General features: G+C 50.3%; 2 protein-coding genes across 6 annotated transcripts in view; one reads left to right on the plus strand and one right to left on the minus strand.

Moving 5' to 3' along the window:
- Positions 1 to 97: 97 nt before the first annotated feature.
- On the minus strand, positions 98 to 16082 carry sumo1 (small ubiquitin like modifier 1). 2 transcript variants are annotated; one of them, XM_030361495.1, is made up of 5 exons: positions 15938 to 16082; positions 15170 to 15250; positions 10730 to 10807; positions 10573 to 10644; positions 98 to 864 (listed from the first exon to the last, which is right to left on the minus strand). In XM_030361495.1, exons 1-5 carry the CDS (start codon positions 15947 to 15949, stop codon positions 796 to 798), a joined length of 312 nt encoding a protein of 103 aa, XP_030217355.1. In that variant the 5' UTR covers positions 15950 to 16082; the 3' UTR covers positions 98 to 795. The 2 variants fall into 2 exon arrangements, with proteins under 2 accessions (XP_030217355.1, XP_030217357.1); XM_030361497.1 differs by lacking the exon at positions 15170 to 15250 and having other exon boundaries at positions 15938 to 16076.
- A 667-nt stretch (positions 16083 to 16749) lies between these two features.
- The window catches only part of map3k2 (mitogen-activated protein kinase kinase kinase 2), a 45464-nt gene continuing 41461 nt past the window's right edge, over positions 16750 to 20752 (plus strand). For 2 of the 4 annotated variants that reach the window (XM_030360431.1, XM_030360430.1), the window contains exon 1: positions 16752 to 17168. The gene's annotated coding sequence lies outside the window, so the exon portion shown is untranslated. Of the gene's footprint in view, positions 17169 to 20752 lie in introns of all 4 variants that reach the window. The other 2 variants (XM_030360428.1, XM_030360432.1) reach the window with 2 other exon arrangements.

The following is a 20752-nucleotide window of genomic DNA, read 5'->3' on the forward strand; positions in this document are numbered from 1 at the left end:
CTAAATTTGGAGCAAGCCTCTTCAGAGTAAGTTACAAAAGAGGTTGTTTTAAGATATACATTAGGGGCGTATTGCTCAAATATCATGAACACAAACGTATTAGCACACCACACGCGTCATCTATATTAAAAAAAATGCAATAACAGGTTGCGAAATTGTACAAGAATTTGTCTGAACTGACGAGTCGGAGCAAAGCGTAAAATGTACAGAGAAGTGTTTTTTTGCATCCATAAAATAAGTCAACGCTGGAATCAAACCTCAAACACCGATCGTACAACGAGCCTTTCTGATTGGCTGCAGTGACATGGCACGAAATCCGAGCCAATCAGAAAATGGCTCAATAGGCGCCGTCTCACCACAGATTGTCTCTGGTGAGGGGAGGTTGAGTTGGGATGTAGTAGGAACATGATCAGCGCTGTGAGGTAAGCCGTGGGGGCGAAGCCCTCTGCCCTAGGGCCTCTGAGCCAGGCAGCGCTGGAGGCCGACTCCGTGCATTCCGCTTTTTAATGTTGAAACTCAATGATCATGAGGCCAGAATATCACTTTGTTTCTGATGTCTCCTCTGATTCCAGAAGGCCGAATGAAAGGGTGATGAATCTACGAGGTCCAGGAGCTGAGATGAACCAATGAACGAATGAATTAATTCATCCTTTTTCTTTAATTCACCCCTAGCCTCGTCACATTGGATCCAGATGGTTTGAAATGAGAGGAAAGGGTAAGATAACCATATAAAACAAACACTAAAATAAAAAATATAAAGAATAAAATAAAAAATATGAATATGCTGTGGAGGTTTCAGTTGTTACAAAGTCCGCCCGTCTGTTCTTGATACACTTCAATCACGTCTTCATCTTCCATCCCCAGCTGAGGAAGAGGAGAGAGAGAGAAGAGAGGACAGAGAGAAGAGAGAGGACAGAGAGAGGAGGGGAGAGGAGGAGAGAGAGAAGAAAGGAGGGGGAGAGAGTGAGAGAAGAGAGGAGAGGAGGACAGAGAGAGGAGGGGAGAGGAGGAGGGAGAGAAGAGAGGAGGGGGAGAGAGAGAAGAGAGGAGAGGAGGACAGAGAGAAGAGAGAGGAGGGGAGGGGGAGAGAGAGAAGAGAGGGAGAGGAGAGAGGAGGACAGAGAGAGGAGGGGAGAGGAGGAGAGAGAAGAGAGGAGGGGGAGAGAGAGAGAGAGGAGAGAGAGAGAGGAGAGGAGGAGAGAGAGAAGAGAGGAGGGGGAGAGAGAGGAGAGAGGAGAGGAGGACAGAGAGAGGAGGACAGAGAGAGGAGAGGAGAGGAGTAGGGGAGGAGAGTAGACAAAAAGTCAACACATGGTGAATCTGAGGTGATGGAGTGGACATAATTGTGCGTGTTGTGTACCTCATTAGGAGTCTGGTTGTGTGTTGTAGTGTGTGTGTTGTAGTGTGCGTGTTGTAGTGTGCGCAGGGCTCCAGATTTTTTTCACTAGGAGCACTGTGGCCCCTAACTGAAAATTGTAGGGACGCAACCAGAAATTTTAGGGGCACACACCGTTAATCAACATGCCAACCAAATATTCACATTTCTACCAATGTTCACTGTATTACTAATAACTATTTCGATAAGAGCTGCAGAAATTACAATGTGCTCTTTCAAATTCAGTGTCACATTTTATTGTGATTCTCATCTATCCCAACGGTTTCCAGGTTTGCGCATGCATGCGTTCGACAAGTACGGAAGCGACAGTTTTACGGGAGTGCGCCCGCTTGTCGTGCCGCTTGACAGGACGCTGAGCCACCTCTCTGCCCGCTCGCCTCTCCATTGAGAATGCATTATCAGGCCCAACAAACGCCTCCTGTGTGAAAAGCCCTTTATGGCACCTGAAGCAGAGTCCTGCACTGGTTCGGGTGACCCGCACAATTTGGATAAAACGAGTCGGGTCGGACGACTGAACAGCGCGGGTCGGGCGCGGGTTTTGCGATTGCAAGCGAGACTTCACCGGTGCTAGATATGTTAATCAGGAGAGGAGGAGTCAACTCAAACCGTCAACAGGTGGATGATGTGCTTTTTTTGCGCAACAATCCAAAGCACCAAGCCAAACACCAGACAGTGTAATTCCCATCTAATGTTTCTAATTTTCCATCGGGTGTGGGTCGGGTGTCGATATCAATTTATAGCGGGTCTGGTCGGGCTACTGTCGGAACACGGGTCCGATGCGGTTTGAAGTATTGGGGGTACGGGAGGGTGCAGGGTTTGTAAAATAAGACCCGCCAGGACTGACTTGCACTGGCACACTAGCCGAAGGTCAGAAGAACGAGTCAATCGTTTGCTTGCTCATTGTAAACGCACGTAGCAGGTTGTGAAATCTTTCTCCTTCGCTATCCTTCTTACACTCATTGGCCTGCTAAAGATTCCGGATTCATTGACGCGCCCCTCCCACGTTTAAAGTGTAAAAAAAAAAAAGGGCAAATTTACTGGTCGCAGATGGAAAATTCGGTCGCACACTCAAATTTTGGTCGCAGTCTGGAGCCCTGGTGCGTGTTGTAGTGTGTGTGTGTTGTATTTAGGGGTGGGAATTGATACGTTTTTATCAATATCAATGCCATTGTCGATTCTGCCTATCGATCCAATTCCTTATCAATTCTCTTACCGATTCCTGAGTAGTTCATTGAGTGGCAAAAAAAGAGTTCTACAGTCTTCTGCACCAAAAGTAACCATTTTAACCAACCAACCTGACGCAGTCTATTCATACGCCGGTAAACAAACCACGAGAAGCCCGATCCCTACGAGAGCTCCCCGCGCTACGGCCATCCGGAGGCGCACAGAGCTTTTGGCCGTGATATTATTATGCAATTATATTATATTATATACCATCATATAAAGAGCTCCGGGAGTTGCAAACGGCAACAATCACTTTCTCCTCCATGCTGCAGTTCACCCCGGACTGCACCGCACTGAGTTGGCCGGTTGAACGCTGATTGGCTGTTACGTTACACATGTCACACAGTGGCCAGGCTGTTGAACGCTGTGGCATTCCCCCGGTGCCACGCCCCCTGTTCGGGAGAGTCGAGGCCGGGATATACCGCCGGTGGCCAACAGCCGACGACAAATCCCGACCTCCCGAGAGCCGCAATCGGGGAAACGAGGAACACCTGGGCAGGAGACACCCAGGTGTTAAAAGGAGGCCACCGACCGACAGAACGAGGAGAGTCGAGTGGAAGAGAGGACGACCCAGAGGATCAAGACACCGTGGAGTGAGCCCGGGTCACGTGGACCACGTCTCGAGCAACCCCCCGTCTTTGATGTACAGCGTGCGCTTGTGTGGCTATTGGTTACCGAGTAAAATAAACCGCCGTTTGAGGCTTTGGACCCTCATTCCCTGCCTGGTCCTTACTTTGAGCCCCTCTACCGAACCGAGTTACCACATATGGTGGAGAATGCAGGCAGCTCGGTCCACGTACGGCTCACGGTAAGGATCCCACCCCGGGTTTTGGCAGTGGTTCTTCGTTTTTGTTTTTTCCTGTGCGGTTCCTCCGTTCGCGGAGGTGATTACCCGCGGACGTCGATGCAGAACCCCGGGACAGCCGCAGGACCAGCCGGCCCGAGAGAATCGGACCCCAGCCTGGCCCTGCTGACAGAGGCGGTGCTCCGCCTGACCCAGCAGGCCACCCGCGACACGCCGGCCACCGCCCCGACGAGCCGGCTCACGAAACTAGGACCCGACGACGATGTGGAGGCCTTCCTAGAGACATTTGAGCAGGTGGCAACCCGGGAGAGGTGGCCAGAGGCCCAGTGGGCCTATATAGTGGCCCCGTTTTTAACCGGACCCGCCCAGCAAGCGAGTCAGGACTCAACCCCGGGGACGCGGGCCGGTATTCCGCACTCAAGGCGGCCGTCTTGGCCTACTATGGACATAGCCTTGCTGCGAAGGCCCTCAACTTCCACGAGTGGACGTTCGACGTCCGAGGACCCGTACGGACCCAGGTGGCCCACCAATGTCGGCTAGCCCGGAGGTGGATGGTTGACGGAGAGGGACCCAGCCCCGTGGATCGGGTCGTGGTGGACAACACCGTGCGACAGCTGCCTCCCGACGCCCGGAGGGTGCTGGCCCACCACCATCCCGAGACCGTGGACGACCTCGTGCGCCAGCTGGAGAACTGGCAGGTGGCACAACGGCTGGTGGCGGGCCCGAAACCCAACCCCCGGGCCGGCCGGAGAGAGACCCCGACCCCGCCGTCGAGGACCAGGCCGTCCACCCCGCCCCGAGAACGAGGGGAACCCGAGACCCGGCGCTGCTACCACTGCGGACAACGGGGACACCTAGCCCGGGACTGTCCCGACCGACAGGACGTCCCCATGCCCTCCGCCCCGAGAGACCGCCCCACCTGTATGCTGGCGACCTGCTGGACACAGGGGGCCAAGGACTCCCCCACCGTCCCCATCAAGGTGATGCACCAGGACACCCATGCCCTGGTGGACACGGGGAGTGCCGTGACCCTGGTGAGGGCCGACCTAGCCGGGGGCAGACCGGGAACCCCGATGCAGGTCTCCTGCGTGCACGGCGACACCCGGACGTATGATACCTGTCACGTGGTAGTACGCACACCACAGGGGGTCTTCGTCGCCCGGGCCGGAATAGTGCCGACCCTCCCGGTACCGTTCCTGATCGGCCGGGACTGCCCCATCTTCGCTCGCTTCTGGAGCCCCACGAGGGGGAACCGAGTGGGACGGGAGCTGCACCGTCCGGCCGGCCGGGACGGGAGCTGCACCGTCCGGCCGGCCGAAGCGGGCGACCGGCCCAGCGAGAGGCATGGCGTCCGCCGATCCGAGAGACCGTGTCGGAGACCGGACCCGGCCCTTGGACCACCGCAGACCACGGACCGGCCCTGGGAGCGACCCGCCGAACGACCGCCAGGCGGACCGAGTCGGACGACGAGCCGGGTTCCGGAGGAGAGGGCCCGTCAGCGCCGGGAAGCCTGGCCCCATCTACCGGGGACCAGGTACGACTGGGACCGGGAGACGGAGCGGGGCCCAGCTCCGACACCGTCACCGCCTCCGAGAGGGGGAACACTCCCGAGGAGCCCGAGAGCTCCCCCCTAACTGAGCTGTCGGACTTCGCCCAGGCTGGGGGGGAGAACTCGGCCCGGCCGGGACAGTTCGCCACGGCCCAGCATCGGGACGATGCCCTGCGGCACGCGTGGGGACATGTGGTCACCCACGACGGTCAGGTGAGGGACTCGGTGAGCCACCTGACCCACCCCCACTTCTGTACTCAGCGGGGGTTGTTGTATAGGGTCGACGTACGCGAGGGGGAGGTGGTGCGTCAGTGGGTTAGTACCGCAACCGTACGTGAGTACGGTTTTATTAATGGCCCACACACATTTGCTCGGCACACATCTAGGCATGGACAAAACGCGAGAGCGAGTGGTGGCGCGGTTTTATTGGCCCGGGGTACGCAAAGATGTAGCGCGTTACTGCCAGGAGTGTCCCGACTGCCAGCGCGTAGCCCCGCGGGCGGTGGAGCGGAGCCCGCTCATACCGATGCCCATTATCGAGACCCCCTTCGAGAGAATAGCGTTGGACATTGTAGGACCCCTACCCAGGACGAGCCGGGGACATCGGTATCTCCTCGTCATACTAGATTATGCGACCCGATATCCCGAGGCCCTCCCACTGCGTGCGGCGACTAGCAAGGCGGTAGCCCGAGAGCTAATGTTACTATTTAGCCGGGTGGGACTCCCAAAGGAGATCCTCACCGATCAAGGCTCGTGTTTCATGTCCCGCGTGGTCAAGGAACTACTAAAACTATTGCAGGTCTCCCAGCTCCGGACCTCGGTGTATCACCTGCAGACGGACGGGCTAGTGGAGCGATTCAACCAGACCATCAAGCTAATGCTCAAAAAGAGCATCGAGGCGGACGGGAAGAATTCGGCCCAGTTACTTCCCCACGTTCTCTTCGCCATTCGCGAGGTGCCCCAGGCTTCCACAGGGTTCTCTCCCTTCGAACTCCTTTATGGGAGGAGGCCCCGTGGAATCCTGGACCTGGCGAAGGAGGCGTGGGAGAGTCATCCCTCTCCACATAGGACCACCATCGAACATGTGGAGCTCGTCAGGGACCGAATGGCCAAGGTCTGGCCCATAGTCCGGGACCACCTCGCCCGTGCTCAACAGGCCCAAGCGCGCGTATATAACAGGGGGGCGCGCGTGCGGACCTTCCGACCGGGCGACCAGGTCTTAGTGTTGGTTCCAACCAGTGAGTGCAAATTCCTCGCGAAATGGCAGGGCCCATACGAGGTGATAGAGGCCGTGGGTCCCGTCAACTACAAGGGGAGGCAACCCGGGAGACGCAAGCCCACCCAGGTTTATCATTTAAATCTGTTAAAACAGTGGCGGGGTGTGGGCGACCCTCCCCTACGGGCACCCGTGGTCTTGATGGCTCGGCCCGCGATCCCTGACGTCCCGATGGGGACCGACCTCAGCCCCGCCCAGAGACAAGAACTAGGGGAGCTGGTGCTGCAGAACCGGGGCGGACCTCGGTGACCTCCCATGAGATCCGGACCACTCCGGGGGGGACGGTCCGGATCCCGCCCTACCGGTGCCCGAGTCCCGACGCAACGCCATCCGAGCCGAGGTAGAGCGGATGCTGAAACTTGGGGTAATCGAGGAATCCCGTAGCGCTTGGGCTAGCCCTATCGTGCTGGTGCCCAAACCAGACGGGACCCATAGGTTCTGCAATGACTTCCGCCGGCTAAATGAAGTGTCTGACTTTGACTCCTACCCCATGCCTAGAGTAGACGAGCTTATCGAGCGGCTGGGACCGGCCCGGTACCCGTCTACGCTGGACCTAACCAAGGGGTACTGGCAGGTCCCCCTGACACCGTCGTCCCGGGAGAAGACGGCCTTTGCGACGCCGGGGGGCCTGTTCCAGTACACCGTCCTGCCCTTTGGTGTCCACGGGGCCCCCGCTACGTTCCAGCGGATGATGGACCAGGTCTTAAGGCCGCACTGCAGTTACGCAGCGGCTTACATCGATGACATAATCATCCACAGTGCCAGTTGGGACGAACAAGTCAGACACGTGCGAGCCGTGCTCAACGGCCTACGAGCGGCCGGGCTTACCGCCAACCCTGCGAAGTGCAGGTTGGGGCGGGAGGAGACGGCCTATTTGGGGTACCGGGTGGGGAGGGGGAACGTGCGGCCCCAGGAGGACAAGGTGGCAGCTATCCGGGAGTGGCCTCAACCACGGACCAAGAAGCAGGTGAGATCGTTCCTGGGGCTGGTGGGGTATTATCAACGCTTTATCCCGGGGTATGCCACCCTAGCCTGCCCCTTGAACGATCTCACCTGGAAGGCCCTCCCGGATAGGGTCCAGTGGACTGAGGCAGCAACGAGGGCCTTCGAGGACCTACGGGAGGCCTTATGTAAGGAGCCTCTACTGGTCACCCCTGATTTTAACCTTCCTTTCACCCTCCAAACAGACGCGTCCGAAGTGGGACTAGGTGGGGTCCTATCCCAGGTCCGGAACGGAGAGGAGCATCCGGTGACATACCTCAACCGGAAACTCCTCCCCCATGAGCGGAATTACAGCACGGTAGAGAAGGAGGCGCTGGCCATTAAGTGGGCCGTCACAAAACTAACTTATTATCTCCTAGGACACCAGTTCGTCCTGGTGACGGACAACGCCCCACTAAAGTGGATGGCCACCGCCAAGGACACGAATGCCCGGATAACAAGGTGGTTCCTGTCCCTACAGCCCTTCTCCTTCACTGTGGAGCATAGGCCGGGGCGGGAACACACCAACGCCGACGCCCTTTCCCGCCGAGATGCGTGCGGGGGCTGGGCCCCGCGCACGGAGGGGCATGAGCAAAGGGGGGGGAGTGTGTGGCATTCCCCGGTGCCACGCCCCCTGTTCGGGAGAGTCGAGGCCTCATATACCGCGGGTGGCCAACAGCCGGCGACAAATCCCGACCTCCCGAGAGCCGCAATCGGGGAAACGAGGAACACCTGGGCAGGAGACACCCAGGTGTTAAAAGGAGGCCACCGACCGACAGAACGAGGAGAGTCGAGTGGAAGAGAGGACGACCCAGAGGATCAAGACACCGTGGAGTGAGCCGCACGGCGGACACGTGGACCACGTCTCGAGCAACCCCCCGTCTTTGATGTACAGCGTGCGCTTGTGTGGCTATTGGTTACCGAGTAAAATAAACCGCCGTTTGAGGCTTTGGACCCTCATTCCCTGCCTGGTCCTTACTTTGAGCCCCTCTACCGAACCGAGTTACCACAACGCCGATTGGCTGTCATCACGCGAATGTCGCGCCAAAGTTTAAATATCTTTAAAGATTGATAGATTGCGGGGAACATAGGACCCTTTTCTGGGAAAAGGGTCCTATATGCTCCCCGGTATGTATGGCTACAGGGGAACATAGGAGCCTTTTTGGGAAAAACGGGGAACATAGGAACTTTTTTATTTTAAAAAGGGTCCTATGTTCCCCGAGCGGGGAACATAGAACCCGGGGAACATAGGACCCGGGGAACTTAGGGATGACCCCCTTAATTCCATGCTTGGTAGACAAATGCTTTAGCATGTTGCTGGTGTTTGCACCCTTACACGAAATGATAGCATTGCACTGATAACATACGGCAGAATTTTCATTGCGTTTGGTGAAATGGAGGCAGACTTGCGATCGCTTCCTACTCTCCACGATGCTGCCTTGTTGTTCGAAGGTTGTCGGCGCGCGCAGGGTCGTCGCAAATTTTTTGCGTAAACCGGAAAACGTCGTGCGGAATCGTTAAGAAGAACCGATAACGTTGGAGGCGCACGATTCCGATGGAATTGGTTAGTTGGAACCGGTTCTGAGTAGGAACCGGTTCTCGATTCCCCTAGTTGTAGTGTGTGTGTGTGTGTGTGGTAGTGTGTTTGTGTTGTAGTGTGTGTGTGTGTGTGTTGTAGTGTGTGTGTTGTAGCGTGTGTGTTGTAGCGTGTGCGTTGTAGCGTGCGTGTTGTAGCGTGCGTGTTGTAGCGTGTGTGTTGTAGCGTGTGTGTTGTAGTGTGTGTGTGTTGTAGTGTGTGTTGTCACAATCCTACTTTTGGGTAATGTTAGGCTGGTGGGTAACCGGTGGTCATGGTTACTGTGGGAGTGGCTCCCCTGATTGATTATGGTCACCTGAGGGATCCAAGATGGCGACACAGAAGCAAGATGGTGTCTGGATAGACAGCATGGTGCCCAGTGGTTACACTCCGAAATCATAAGACTTTGTAAAGCCCATTCACCCACATACCAGGACCACGCCGGAATTAAGGATTCCTACGGGGAACGGGACCGCCCCTTTGTCGTCTTTGTTCGTCTATGTTATATGTCAAGACAATAACTGAACGAGACAGCTACCGTTCCCCCCAAACGCTCGGGCTATCCCCCCTACCGGAGAGAGAAGGACCAGAGCTCGCCAGGAAACCAGGTGAGTCACTACTCACGTGGCCGGAAGCCAGTGGCCTGCCTTCTGCGGTTGGCTACGTGTCACGACTCCTGCCTAGAAAGAGCCGTTTTCCATGTATACCAGTGGGGTCGTGAAAGTGTTGTAGTGTGTGTGTGTTGTAGTGTGCGTTGTAGTGTGCGTTGTGTGGTGCAGGGCTCCAGACTAACTTTTTCCTTGGGTGCACTGGTGCGCCTAAATTTGTATTTATGGTGCACCCAAGTTTTGAGTTGTTTAGGGGGGGGGGGGGGGGAAGCACATCATCCACTGTTGACGGTTTGAGTTGACCGTGCCTGCCTTGCGCCGAGTTGTTGACGGGGGGGGGGGGGGGGGGGCAACCCGGGCAGCTGCACCGGTTGCACCGTCGATATTTACGCCATTGATTAATAATATCTTGACCATTAAATAAATGCCTTAAATAAATGCAGAATCTGTATCTCTCATAAAAGATATCGTCAGACAATGCCAAGGGATCGGTTCTGTCCCGAAAAACCCTGTCTCCGGAGAGACACCTGTACGATAAGTGCGCCGAGGTCCATGGGAACACCCACAAATGGTGACACCATTTTCGGAGGAGGGGCTAGGAAGCTGCGCACGCCGATATAAGTAGCCGATCTCCGGGTAGACTCGCTGAAAAGCTGCTCCCGACCAGGTTTGGTTGCGAGCGTAAGTCACCATGGTGATACAGCGACGCTTAAAGAGATCGACCTTCATGGTACAGCTAACCCAGGCTTTCAGCTCAAAATACCTCACTAACCCTCTAATCGAGCTTCGTAGTACAGGCCCCTGGATTGGGCTTCGCGGGTTTGTTTACCGGCGTTACTATGGTTACCGGTCTTGCGTGTTCCAAAGGTTTATTAGGTATCTAATAAATCGCTGTCTAATCAATACTTCATTCACTGCCTCTTCCGTGGTTATCACAATATTATGAATAGACTGCTCTGTAAAAAAATAAATAATAATAATTATACCAGATAAATTTTCAGTCGCACCGGTACGCCCAAATAAAATATTTGGTCGCACTACCCCGAATTCTAGGCGCATGTGCGCACAAATTAGGCGCACTCTGGAGCCCTGTGGTGGTTTGTGTTGTTGTGTGCGTGTTGTTGTGTGCGTGTTGTTGTGTGCGTGCTTTTGGGTACCTCTTTAGGAGTCTGGTTGTCTGTGATCCTCTGGCCTTCGAAGAGGAACCGTAGCGTGTTCATAGGGACTCCCTGGAGGACACACACAGCATCTCGTCGCTTAGCAACATGGACCACCACTCAGCCTCTCGTCGCTTAGCATCCCCCTCTCTCTCACCTGTCTCTGGCTGTAGGATTCCTTGAGCTTCTTTAGATGCGTGGTCATCTTCACCTTGAAGTGGATTTCACTGTTGTCCTGGGGGGGTGGGGGAGGACAGACGGGAGAGAGGGGGGGTGAGTAGAGGGGGGAGGACACTGGGAAAAACTCAGCCACAGAGAAGAGACCGCCAACATCTAATTCTAAATACATCTTTATTAAATCAAAATGCAACCGCAAAGAGCGGCTATGGAACATTGATCATAAAGGTACTGGAGAGGTTGCAGGTTTGAAACCTGCGACCTCTCCATCATGTTAAAGTGTTGCTACAGGGCGTGATGGTTAGTTTACTGTTGCCCCTCTCATCGTCACATTTACATGATGCAGAGGTAGCAGGTTTGAAACCTGCGACCTCTCCATCATGTTAACGTGTTCCTACTAGAGCTGTCAAAATATTTAATCGTGATTAATCGCATTAATGTCATAGTTAACTCACGATTAATCGCAATTAATCACAAATACTTTTTCTATGCTAAATATCCCTTGATTTTTTTGTCCCATAATTCTTCTCATTTTAATTCTCTTATCAACATGGTGAAGTGCATCGGCTTGCCTTGTGCAAATGATTTTTTATTGATAACAACATTGGCATACACTGATCAAAACAGGACGATACAAAAAAAGAGCCTATAGTGCAATTAAACGACTGCTTTGAACAAATGTCATATGAACATAGCAGTCAGGCTACTGCTTCTTTGTTTTGAGCCAAAGAAAAAAAAAAATATATATATATATTTTTTTTTTAAAATATAATAATTGCGTTAATCGCACGATAAAAAAATTACCGCCGTTAAAATTGGTTTGCGTTAACTGACAGCTCTAGTTCCTACATGATGTGATGGCAGGGCTCCAGACTGAGACCAAATTTTGAGAGTCTGCGACTGAATTTACCCTTTTTTATTTTTTTATTTTGACACGTTAAACGTGGAAGGGGCGCATCATTAAATCCGGAATCTGTAGCAGGCCAATGAGTGTGAGAAGGATGGGGAACGGCCACTGTTAGTGGCTAATGTGTGGAGGGGGAGGGTCCGTGAGATTATTGAGCGAGCGTAAATGCTTGTGAGAAAGATTTCACAACCTGCTACGTGCATTTGAACAATTTGCAAGCAAACTGTTGACTCGTATCTCCGACCTTCGGCTAGTGTGCCAGTACCATTTAGAGTCCTTATTTTGCAAACCCGCACCCACCCATACCCGCAATACTTAAAACCGCATCAGACAGTAGCGCAAATTACATTCCGCACCAGACCCGCAATAAATTGATATCGACATCCGTCCCGCACCCGAAGGAATATTAGACTTATTAGATGAAATGCCGGGGAATTACACAATCTGGTGATTGCTGTTCAAAAAAAGCACATCATCCACTGTTGACGGTTTTAGTTGCTCTGCTCCTGAATAACATCTCCAGCACTGGAGCAGTCTCGCTCGCAATCGCAAAACCTGCGACCGACCCGCGCTGTTCAGTCGTCCGACCCGACCCGTGTCCGACGCAATAATTATTTTTCACCTGTTTCATCCAAATTGTGCGGGTACCCGAACCCGTGCAGGGCTCTGCCTCAGGGGCCCTAAAGGGCTTTTCACACACGAGTCGTTTGTTGTGCTCGCTAATGCAGTCTCAATGGAGAGGCGTGCGGGCAGAGAGGAGGCGCAGCTTCCTGTCAAGCGGCACGATGACAAGCAGGCGCGCTTCCTTGGAGCCCGAGTCGTTCCGTGCTCGTCGAACGTATGCACGCACACGTAGAAACAGTTTAGATTAGAAACTGAATTTGAACTTTTCTGCATCTATTATCAAAATATTTATAGTAATGCGCGATACGATATGAACGATAAAAAATGGCCTACGATAGTGATTTTAATTTGATCGCTCTATCACGATAATGCATGTTGAAGACGCAAAATAAAAACAAATATTTGTGCTTTGGTACGGTTCCATTTCACATTGCAATTTTCGCAACAGTGCCAGAATTTGTCAACAAACCCGGATGTCTGCAAAGAATGTTAAATCATTGGACAAAAAGGTCTGGGGCGGGGTAAAGCGTTAGAGGGAAAAAAAAAGGCGGAGAAAGCACCGGTGAAAGTAAACAATCATGGATAACCAGCGTGATATACATTGATCTGTGGACCGGTCCAACTCCTTCTCCCTCATCCTGACTCTGAATGTGTTAAATGCATAATTTTTATGCGTATTTTCGAGCATACTTTTTATGTGCTTTTGTCGGACCGTTGAGTGAAATTGAGTCGTGGCTCAACATGGAGCAAAGACGAGACGGAATGTCTTTTGGATATCGGACCCCAATATCCAATAGACGTTCCGTCTCCTCTTAGCTCCATGTTGAACCACGACTCATTTTCACACGACGGTCCGACAACGTTCTGCTAATCTTGGAGTTACCGCTAATCAAACAATAATTCTTATAATGCGCGCGGCTGAGCGGGTGCCTGTTACGTCCAAAGAGGCGTATGATTTTTAGAACTTGATCGGACCGAGGTGCGTTCGCTTTCACATCTCAAGCGAACCGCACCAGGGTTCGTTTTGAAGCGAACCGAGACCACCTCTCTGGCTGGGTCTCGGACCGGAAGTTTGGTCCGTTCCCGAGTTTGATGGTTTGTATTCGCAACAGCCCAGAATGTCCGCACCAAGGGACCGAACTCGTGAGCTTACGAATCCGGGGTGCTCCGGGAGAAACGGAGCAATACCACCGGAAATCGAGGCGGCAGTATAGAGTCAAAAGTCAGACCATTCGCGAAAATAGATAATAGTAGTATAATATCTGATATGTATATATATTGTATTTAACGTTTTATACTTATATTGTACTATATACCTGACCTTTTTATTTTATTGTTCCCCTGCTTTGGCAATGAGTTGTAACTGGTCATTTAACTCATTTTGAGGAGATAATCTGCGGGTTGGTGAGGGGTGTCACATGCCACAGCACACTTTTTGCACTTTTTTTTTGCAGATTTTGGATGAGGCAAAGCAAAGTCATCTCTACAGATGTCATGTTTGCGATTGTCGATGCCGTTATTTGTGAAACGACAGTCACTGCCCTCTAGAGGATTTATTGCGTAACATCCATAACAACACTGAAACCAGACGGAGGTATGAAGGGTAGTTCCGGAGGCAACGTTTGGGGCGGACCGACGAATATCGTCCGGATCCGGAGGTATGAATCGGCCTTTAGTCTGGGGCCCTGGAAGGTTAGTTTAGTGTGGTCACTCTCATGGACACATTTCACTTACACAATGGTAGCCAGTCAAACATGTGGACTGTTATGCATACACGTTAAAGGTCCCATGGCAAGAAAATGAGGTTTTCTAACATATACGAGTTCCTCTAGCCTGCCTATGGTCCCCCAATGGCGTTAGGTGTAAAAAGAGCCCTAGGTATCCTGCTACGCCTTTGAAAAATGAAAGCTGATTTCGAATTTGGCCCCATATGTCGTCATGGGCCAGGTTAACTCCCTTTTCTCTGCTTTGCCCGCCCAGAGAATTTGACCCGCAAATGAGACAATGAGCTACGACTGTTGTACACTTCTTTGTTATTTGGATAACCACGGCGCATAACACGTCGGGTTCTCTGACGTCTCTGGTATTTCAACAACGAGGCTCGTAGTTGGAGTTATCTCAGCCATGGTTGAGAGGGAAATCGGGGAAAGGAACTTGGTTTTGCCTCCCTTAAGTAGGTGAACCGCGAAATGAAGGAGAAAGGGGTTGTTGCCCACGATTGACTCCCACTGGAGCGCCGCTGCCCGCCGCCCGCTTCCGAGACGGTGATGCCTTGGCAGCGAGGCTCTGGGGGGAGACAATTGCGGGCAACAATCCCATTCTCCTCCATGTCCCGGTTCAGTCTACTTCAGATTGATGAGGAAGTGGAAGAACCAGAGACGTCGGAGAACCCGACGCAGTCGTTTGAGATTCATGATATCGTCTGGAGGCGCACACAGCTTTTGGCAATGTTAATATACATTTATATTTATGTATAATATGATATTATTTAGATATAGAGCTCCAGGACTCCCAGTCGGAGCACCCGGAGTGTTCTAGAATATTTACAGAACACGGCCAAAGGCTGTGTGCGCCTTACCATTACGATACATCCACTGTAAACAGAGCGCATGGTTCCGTGGCCTCAAGCTGCTCAGGGCCACACCCCCACCCTCCTCCTTGACCCGCCTCTCTCCTCCTCATTTGCATTAAAGCTAATGACACCGAAACGGCGCGTTTGGGGAAAGCTGCGACTGGCTTGTGGTGGCTTTAGACCGCTGAATTTCGTGTTAGAGGCCCACTAATATCTATGTTAAAGCATCCATAAAGTAGCATGCCATGGGACCTTTAACATGGGGACAGGATTCATGATGTTCTATTGATCCCTGTTCTATTGATTGATCGGCCCACCTGTCCGATGACTTTCAGCTTGATGTAATCTCCCTCCTTCTTATCCCCTCCGTCTCCGTCGTGGCTGGACGGTTTAGTCTCCTGGGGGGGGGGGGGGGGGGGGGGCAGAGGGGTTCAGGTGATGAGGCGAGGTCAGTGTGTGTGCCTATATTGTCTGTGTCTCTGTCTATTTGTATGTCCGCCTTTCTGTCTATTTTTGTCTGTCTGTCTGTTTGTGTCTGCTTGTCTGTCTATTTGTGTCTGTCTGTCTCTTCCTATTTGTATGTCCGTCTGTCTTTCTATTTGTGTCTGTCTATTTGTGTCTGTATATTTGTGTCTGTCTGTCTATGTGTGTCTGACTGTCTGTCTCCAGAGTTGGTGTGTGTACACACTTTATTTCTCCGATGTTGAACCCTCTCTAGTAACGACGCTAGTGAACCCAGCGACACACACCCCGGGGGTCCATGTGTGTCTGAGCGCTCTGCAGTGTGAGGGGGACATGCTACATGCTCTGCAGCACGCCAAAGCTAACAGCTACACACATGCCAATCACCAACATGGTTCATCTTTTCTAAAACGTGACATTTCAACACAGTATATATATTAAAAGACATACATGTTTTAGTTTATGTGATGTAAGCGTCCGAGAACCCATTTGGTGAGAGGGTCGGAGCTAACAGAGCTAGCCTGGTGCTTCACAGGATGGGGTTAGCATCGTGCTAAGCTCGAATCTCTGCATTTTAACACGTGTCTATTAATGAAGGTCATGTTTAAGGAGGCTGGTCTCACCGTGTCCGACATGATGGGAGGACTGGAGGAGAAAGTAGTCCGTTTAGTGGCGGAGGATGAGGCTACACACTGCTCTAGCTCCTAGCCTGATAGCTTGTTATGAGAATCCTGCGTTGACCCGGAAGCGAAGAGCGAGGTCGTCTCGGCAAAATAAATAATAATAAGTAAACGTTTATTAGGAAGAACATTCACGTTTTGAGATGATTATTTATTAATTCATTAACTAATTTAAAGCAATATAAAATATAAGTGTGTAGCTGATCAAAAGAGAAACTCACGAAAGATTGTGATTGTAAAATAACGGAAACACCGAATAGGAAAAAATGAAAGCCTTTTTTTTTTTCTAGCTATAAATTAGTAAAAAACGCTAAAATTGCTCAATAAATCAATTTTAAATGATTTCATGGTAAACGTATGGATTGTCTATTTATAATAGCAGAAGAACACCAACAACCAGTACACAACTTCAGTACAGACAAATATTGTAGTGACATCTATTACATTTAATATTATTATTTATTCATCACATGTGTAGCTGTGTAAATTATTTATTAAGTCAAGACAGTGATTAATCATTTATTCATTATTTATTTATTATATCAATAAATTATTTATTACAGATACAGAACTACAGTTGTAGTCCTCCGGGCGGCGCCATCGTTCAGAGTTCATCCATGAGGTCAGCGGGTAGCGCGCCTGACTCTGACGTCACGGCCCGTGTGTTGCGTTGGACTCTTCCAACACGGCTGCTGTTGTGAGAGGCGGCGGTGGCGACCTCGTCCAGTGTTGCCAGATTGGGCCAGATTTCCCTCTCAATCTGGCAACACTGGCTGGATCGCAAAACCTGACCCAATCTGGCAACCCTGTACGAGGAGCTAACACGCTAACACGCTCTGTACGGAGGCTACAGCGGCAGGAGGTGTTGACAGCGGCGGCCTCAGAGCCTCTCCCTTCTCGCTCCCGTTCCCCGCCGCGCATCGTTTCTAGCGGGAGCTCCTTCGACTCACGAGCCCCGAAGCGGCACGAGTGGTTTCCCGCGTGGGGATATTTCCGTTGACGTTACCACACGTTAGCTTTAGCATTAGCATCCCCGGCCCAGGACTCAGGCGGCGCACGGAGTGAAGTTCGCAGCGGACCCCAAACTTCTGCCTCCCCGCCTGGCCGCTGTCTTTCCGCGGGGTCCGGGCTCCTGTCGCCGGCCCTGTGGATGAGAAGAGAGCCGCCCGCCCGGGTAAGACCACCCACACGGGTCTCCGGGTTATTTACCAACTCAAACTGTCTATCCCGCGGGGTTAAACCGCGTTAATTTGACGGTTTTGGGTGATAATGTGTAATAGCTCCGGGGAGCTAGGTGGCTAATGTTGGTGTTAGCCCGGGTCGGCCTGACACTGACAGCTCGGTGTGGGGACCCGGAGGGTCTGCCCTGTCTGATAACGTATCTTTATTATATTAATAATATATATTAGTATTAGTATGATATAAATCTGTTTGTTCTTAATGCTGTGTTAGCATGTCTGGCTGTCAAACAGCAGTGTTTACTTCACTAACATGTACCAGACGGGTTCAAGTTAACATGTTATTGTCTGGCTGTCAAACAGCAGTGTTTACTTCTCTAACATGTACCAGACGGGTCACGGTAACATGTTAATTTTTGGCTCATCCTCAGACCGTGTTCTCCCCGAATTAACCCAACAACAGCTGTGTAGTGTGTCCGTATCGATTGTGTTGTGATTATCTGACTCTGGGCTAGCTCCGTGTTGCTAAATTATTATCACCTTGGCTAGGTCGCTATGGTCAGATATAGTATTACAACCATGCAGGATATAGGATCGCAACCACTAAGGATATACCATCACAATCAGGATATAGGATCACAATCTGGATATAGGATCACAACCATGCAGGATATAGAATCACAACCATGTAGGAAATACCATCACAATCAGGGTATATGATCACAATCTGGATATAGGATCACAAACATGCATGATATACCATCACAGTCAGGATATAGGATCACAATCATGCAGGATATATGATCACAGTCTGGATATAGTATCACAACCACTCAGCATATACCATCACTATCAGGATATAGGATCACATTCATGCAGGATATACCATCACAAAACCAACACACATGCAGGATACAATCATCACAATCATGCAGGATAAAACACAGCGACCGACGGGAGGGCCTTCCTGCAGCTTTGACATCACCACTAGACACACATGTATAGTAGGGCTGGGCGATATGGACCAAAAGTCATATCTCGATATCTTCAAGCAGAATATCGATATTAAGATAAAGATCGATATTTTTTTGAAGCAATAACATAGTTGCCGTTGCCGCTCCAGCTCGTCATTCTACATCGGTGGCGCCGCTGTGCTCTCATTTCCAGCCTGCCTGCGTCACTGTGCTCTCATTTCCAGCCTGCCTGCGTCACTGTGCTCGTTAACCTGCCTTGCTGATGAGGGGGGAGTTACCGTGGAGTTACCGTTATTACTATAGGCTACCTACCTACCTACCGTTTCGATTTACCGTTACTATTCCTACCGTTCGGAATTTAATGCAGTTTGATGGTTGAATAAACCGTGGACTAGACACTGCCTCCGCCTCGTATTTGAGAACATAAAAATAATATATATAATATCACGGCCAAAAGCTGTGTGCGCCTCCGGAATATTATGAATCTTACATTAATAATATTTGTATTATTAATACATCTCCCGACGTCCCTGGTTCTTCCACTTCCTCATCAATCTGAAGCACAGAATTGAATCGCGACATGGAGCGACCCCCGCCGGACTCCCGGTGTCCTTTGCTTTAACCGCCATCTCTTAACTTTTTGAATTCTGGCGTGCCTGCACAAGGCACGGCACGCGTCACACATAAATTTGATTCATTTCATTTGCTTTGTGCCCATGGCATGCGTTGGTGGCGCCGCACAGAAAATGTATACATTTGCTTCAGAAAACTTTGTTTGTGTGTGTATATGCAAACTCGAGTTTGCATGCCCACTGGGGCTGGGCGATATGGACAAAATCTTATATCACGATATGAGTAATTTTATATCACGATATGGATATACAGTATATCACGATATGGTATTTTTGAAGTAAATTAAAATAATAAATGGCTTAAAATAACCATACTTCACATTTGATCAGTTTTTTCTTTTATTTTGAACTTGAATTTCCATGCTTACAAAGGAGTAAGTAGCAAACAATCTGTCATTAACTGCAGTGTCATATAGTGCAAACATCTTGTAAACATTGAACTGTTTTTTCAATACAAATAACATTTTTTTTTAAAGGTGTGTCGATTCTATCGACTATCGACGATAGATGGATTCCATCGTCGATCGTCTCAAGTAGCCGATAAAAAGGCGATAATTATATTTTAATAATTTCTTTTTAATAATTTTTTTTTTATAATTTTTTTTTTAAAAGCGCTGTGGTAGCTATTTTTTCAACTTAAAAAGCCCCGCAAATTGTAATTGACATTAACTGGCACCGGTGGAAAACTATGTAGCGCTGACCTGCCGTATTCACTCACTGCTGCGAGAGGAGAGGGGAGGGGCTCGAAACCTACCGGTCTGCTCGCACGCCGAAATGACATCACACCCCACTGCACCATTTCCGGGTCACAGCTGTGGTACATGAGGTGTGTTCGAAATCGTTCCCTATTCACTCACTCACTATTCCCTATAGTGTTCATGATATAGTGCACTACATAGGGAACGTACAAACGAGAATTCGGACACTACGCTGAACATTTCTAAACGTCATTTGCGTCAGTAAATGCGCCGGGTATTTGTGTGACGCAGACAGATGCGCCCAGATTGTGTAAACAAACCGGGCACTCTAGAGGAAAGCTGGAGGTTGTATTGATGTTGAATGTTACATTTCCTTGAACAAGGTTTTTCTTATTAATTTTGAATGTTTCATTTTCTTGTTAAATCCCAAATAAATTGTTGATATTTCTAAACGAAAGCCGGATACTCCATCATTAAATGTAGTCGTTTTCGCCGCTTGCGGTTATTGAGCTTCTTCTTCTCCTACGGAAAAACACGACTGCATTGCATTGTGGTATATGGGAGTAACACGTAGGGAACATCATACTCACATTTTGGGTATTTTAAGTGCACTATATAGGGCATGAAATTAACCAGTGAGAATTCGAACAACACTACAAAATAGCGAGCACCCTATATAGTGCACTATATCCGTGATAGGGAACGATTTCGAACACAGCTACGAGCTGTGTGTAATCAGCGTGTGTCATCATGACAGCGCCGCCGGCGCCGACGCATCGAAACTTAAATCAGCGGAGGCTCACGGCTCACCCTGGTCCAAGGGGAAGACCATCGTATTTGTTTTTAAGAAAAAAATCGAAAAATAAAAACGATTTTTTTCAAAGTGATAAATCAGTATAAATAATTAATATTATAAAATTATTATAAAGATGACCCTCCCCGATAGTATCGACTATCGGCGATCGCTAGGGGGCGCTATCGGAAGATGGAAGCTTGTAGACGATTGCCCAACCCTAGTGTGCTTCACACCTGCCTGGCTGTCAGTCAGTGCAGTGTAATATAAAATAAAAATCACAGCATCACACAAATATTTTAAATACTAATTATACACTTATTAAATAAAGTTATGTGCTGTGCAAATAGCTGGTGGTAAAAATAGAACTGTTTCTTCAATACAAATGAGGTTTTTTGTCAAGTTAACAGGTCTGTCTCACACCTGCCTTGCTTCAGTCTGTGCAGTGCAATATAAAAAATAAATCACAGCATCACAATAATG

Source organism: Gadus morhua, chromosome 7, assembly GCF_902167405.1.
Source record: "Gadus morhua chromosome 7, gadMor3.0, whole genome shotgun sequence".
Taxonomy (NCBI): domain Eukaryota; kingdom Metazoa; phylum Chordata; class Actinopteri; order Gadiformes; family Gadidae; genus Gadus; species Gadus morhua.

Bases quoted from the DNA above. Each gene is read 5' to 3' on its own strand.
- sumo1 (XM_030361495.1), bottom strand. The intron at 10,645-10,729 runs GTGAGAGAGAGG...TGTGTCCTCCAG, and splicing joins AATCCTACAGCCAGAGACAG to GGAGTCCCTATGAACACGCT. The intron at 865-10,572 runs GTACCCAAAAGC...CCTCTTCCTCAG, and splicing joins ACAACCAGACTCCTAAAGAG to CTGGGGATGGAAGATGAAGA.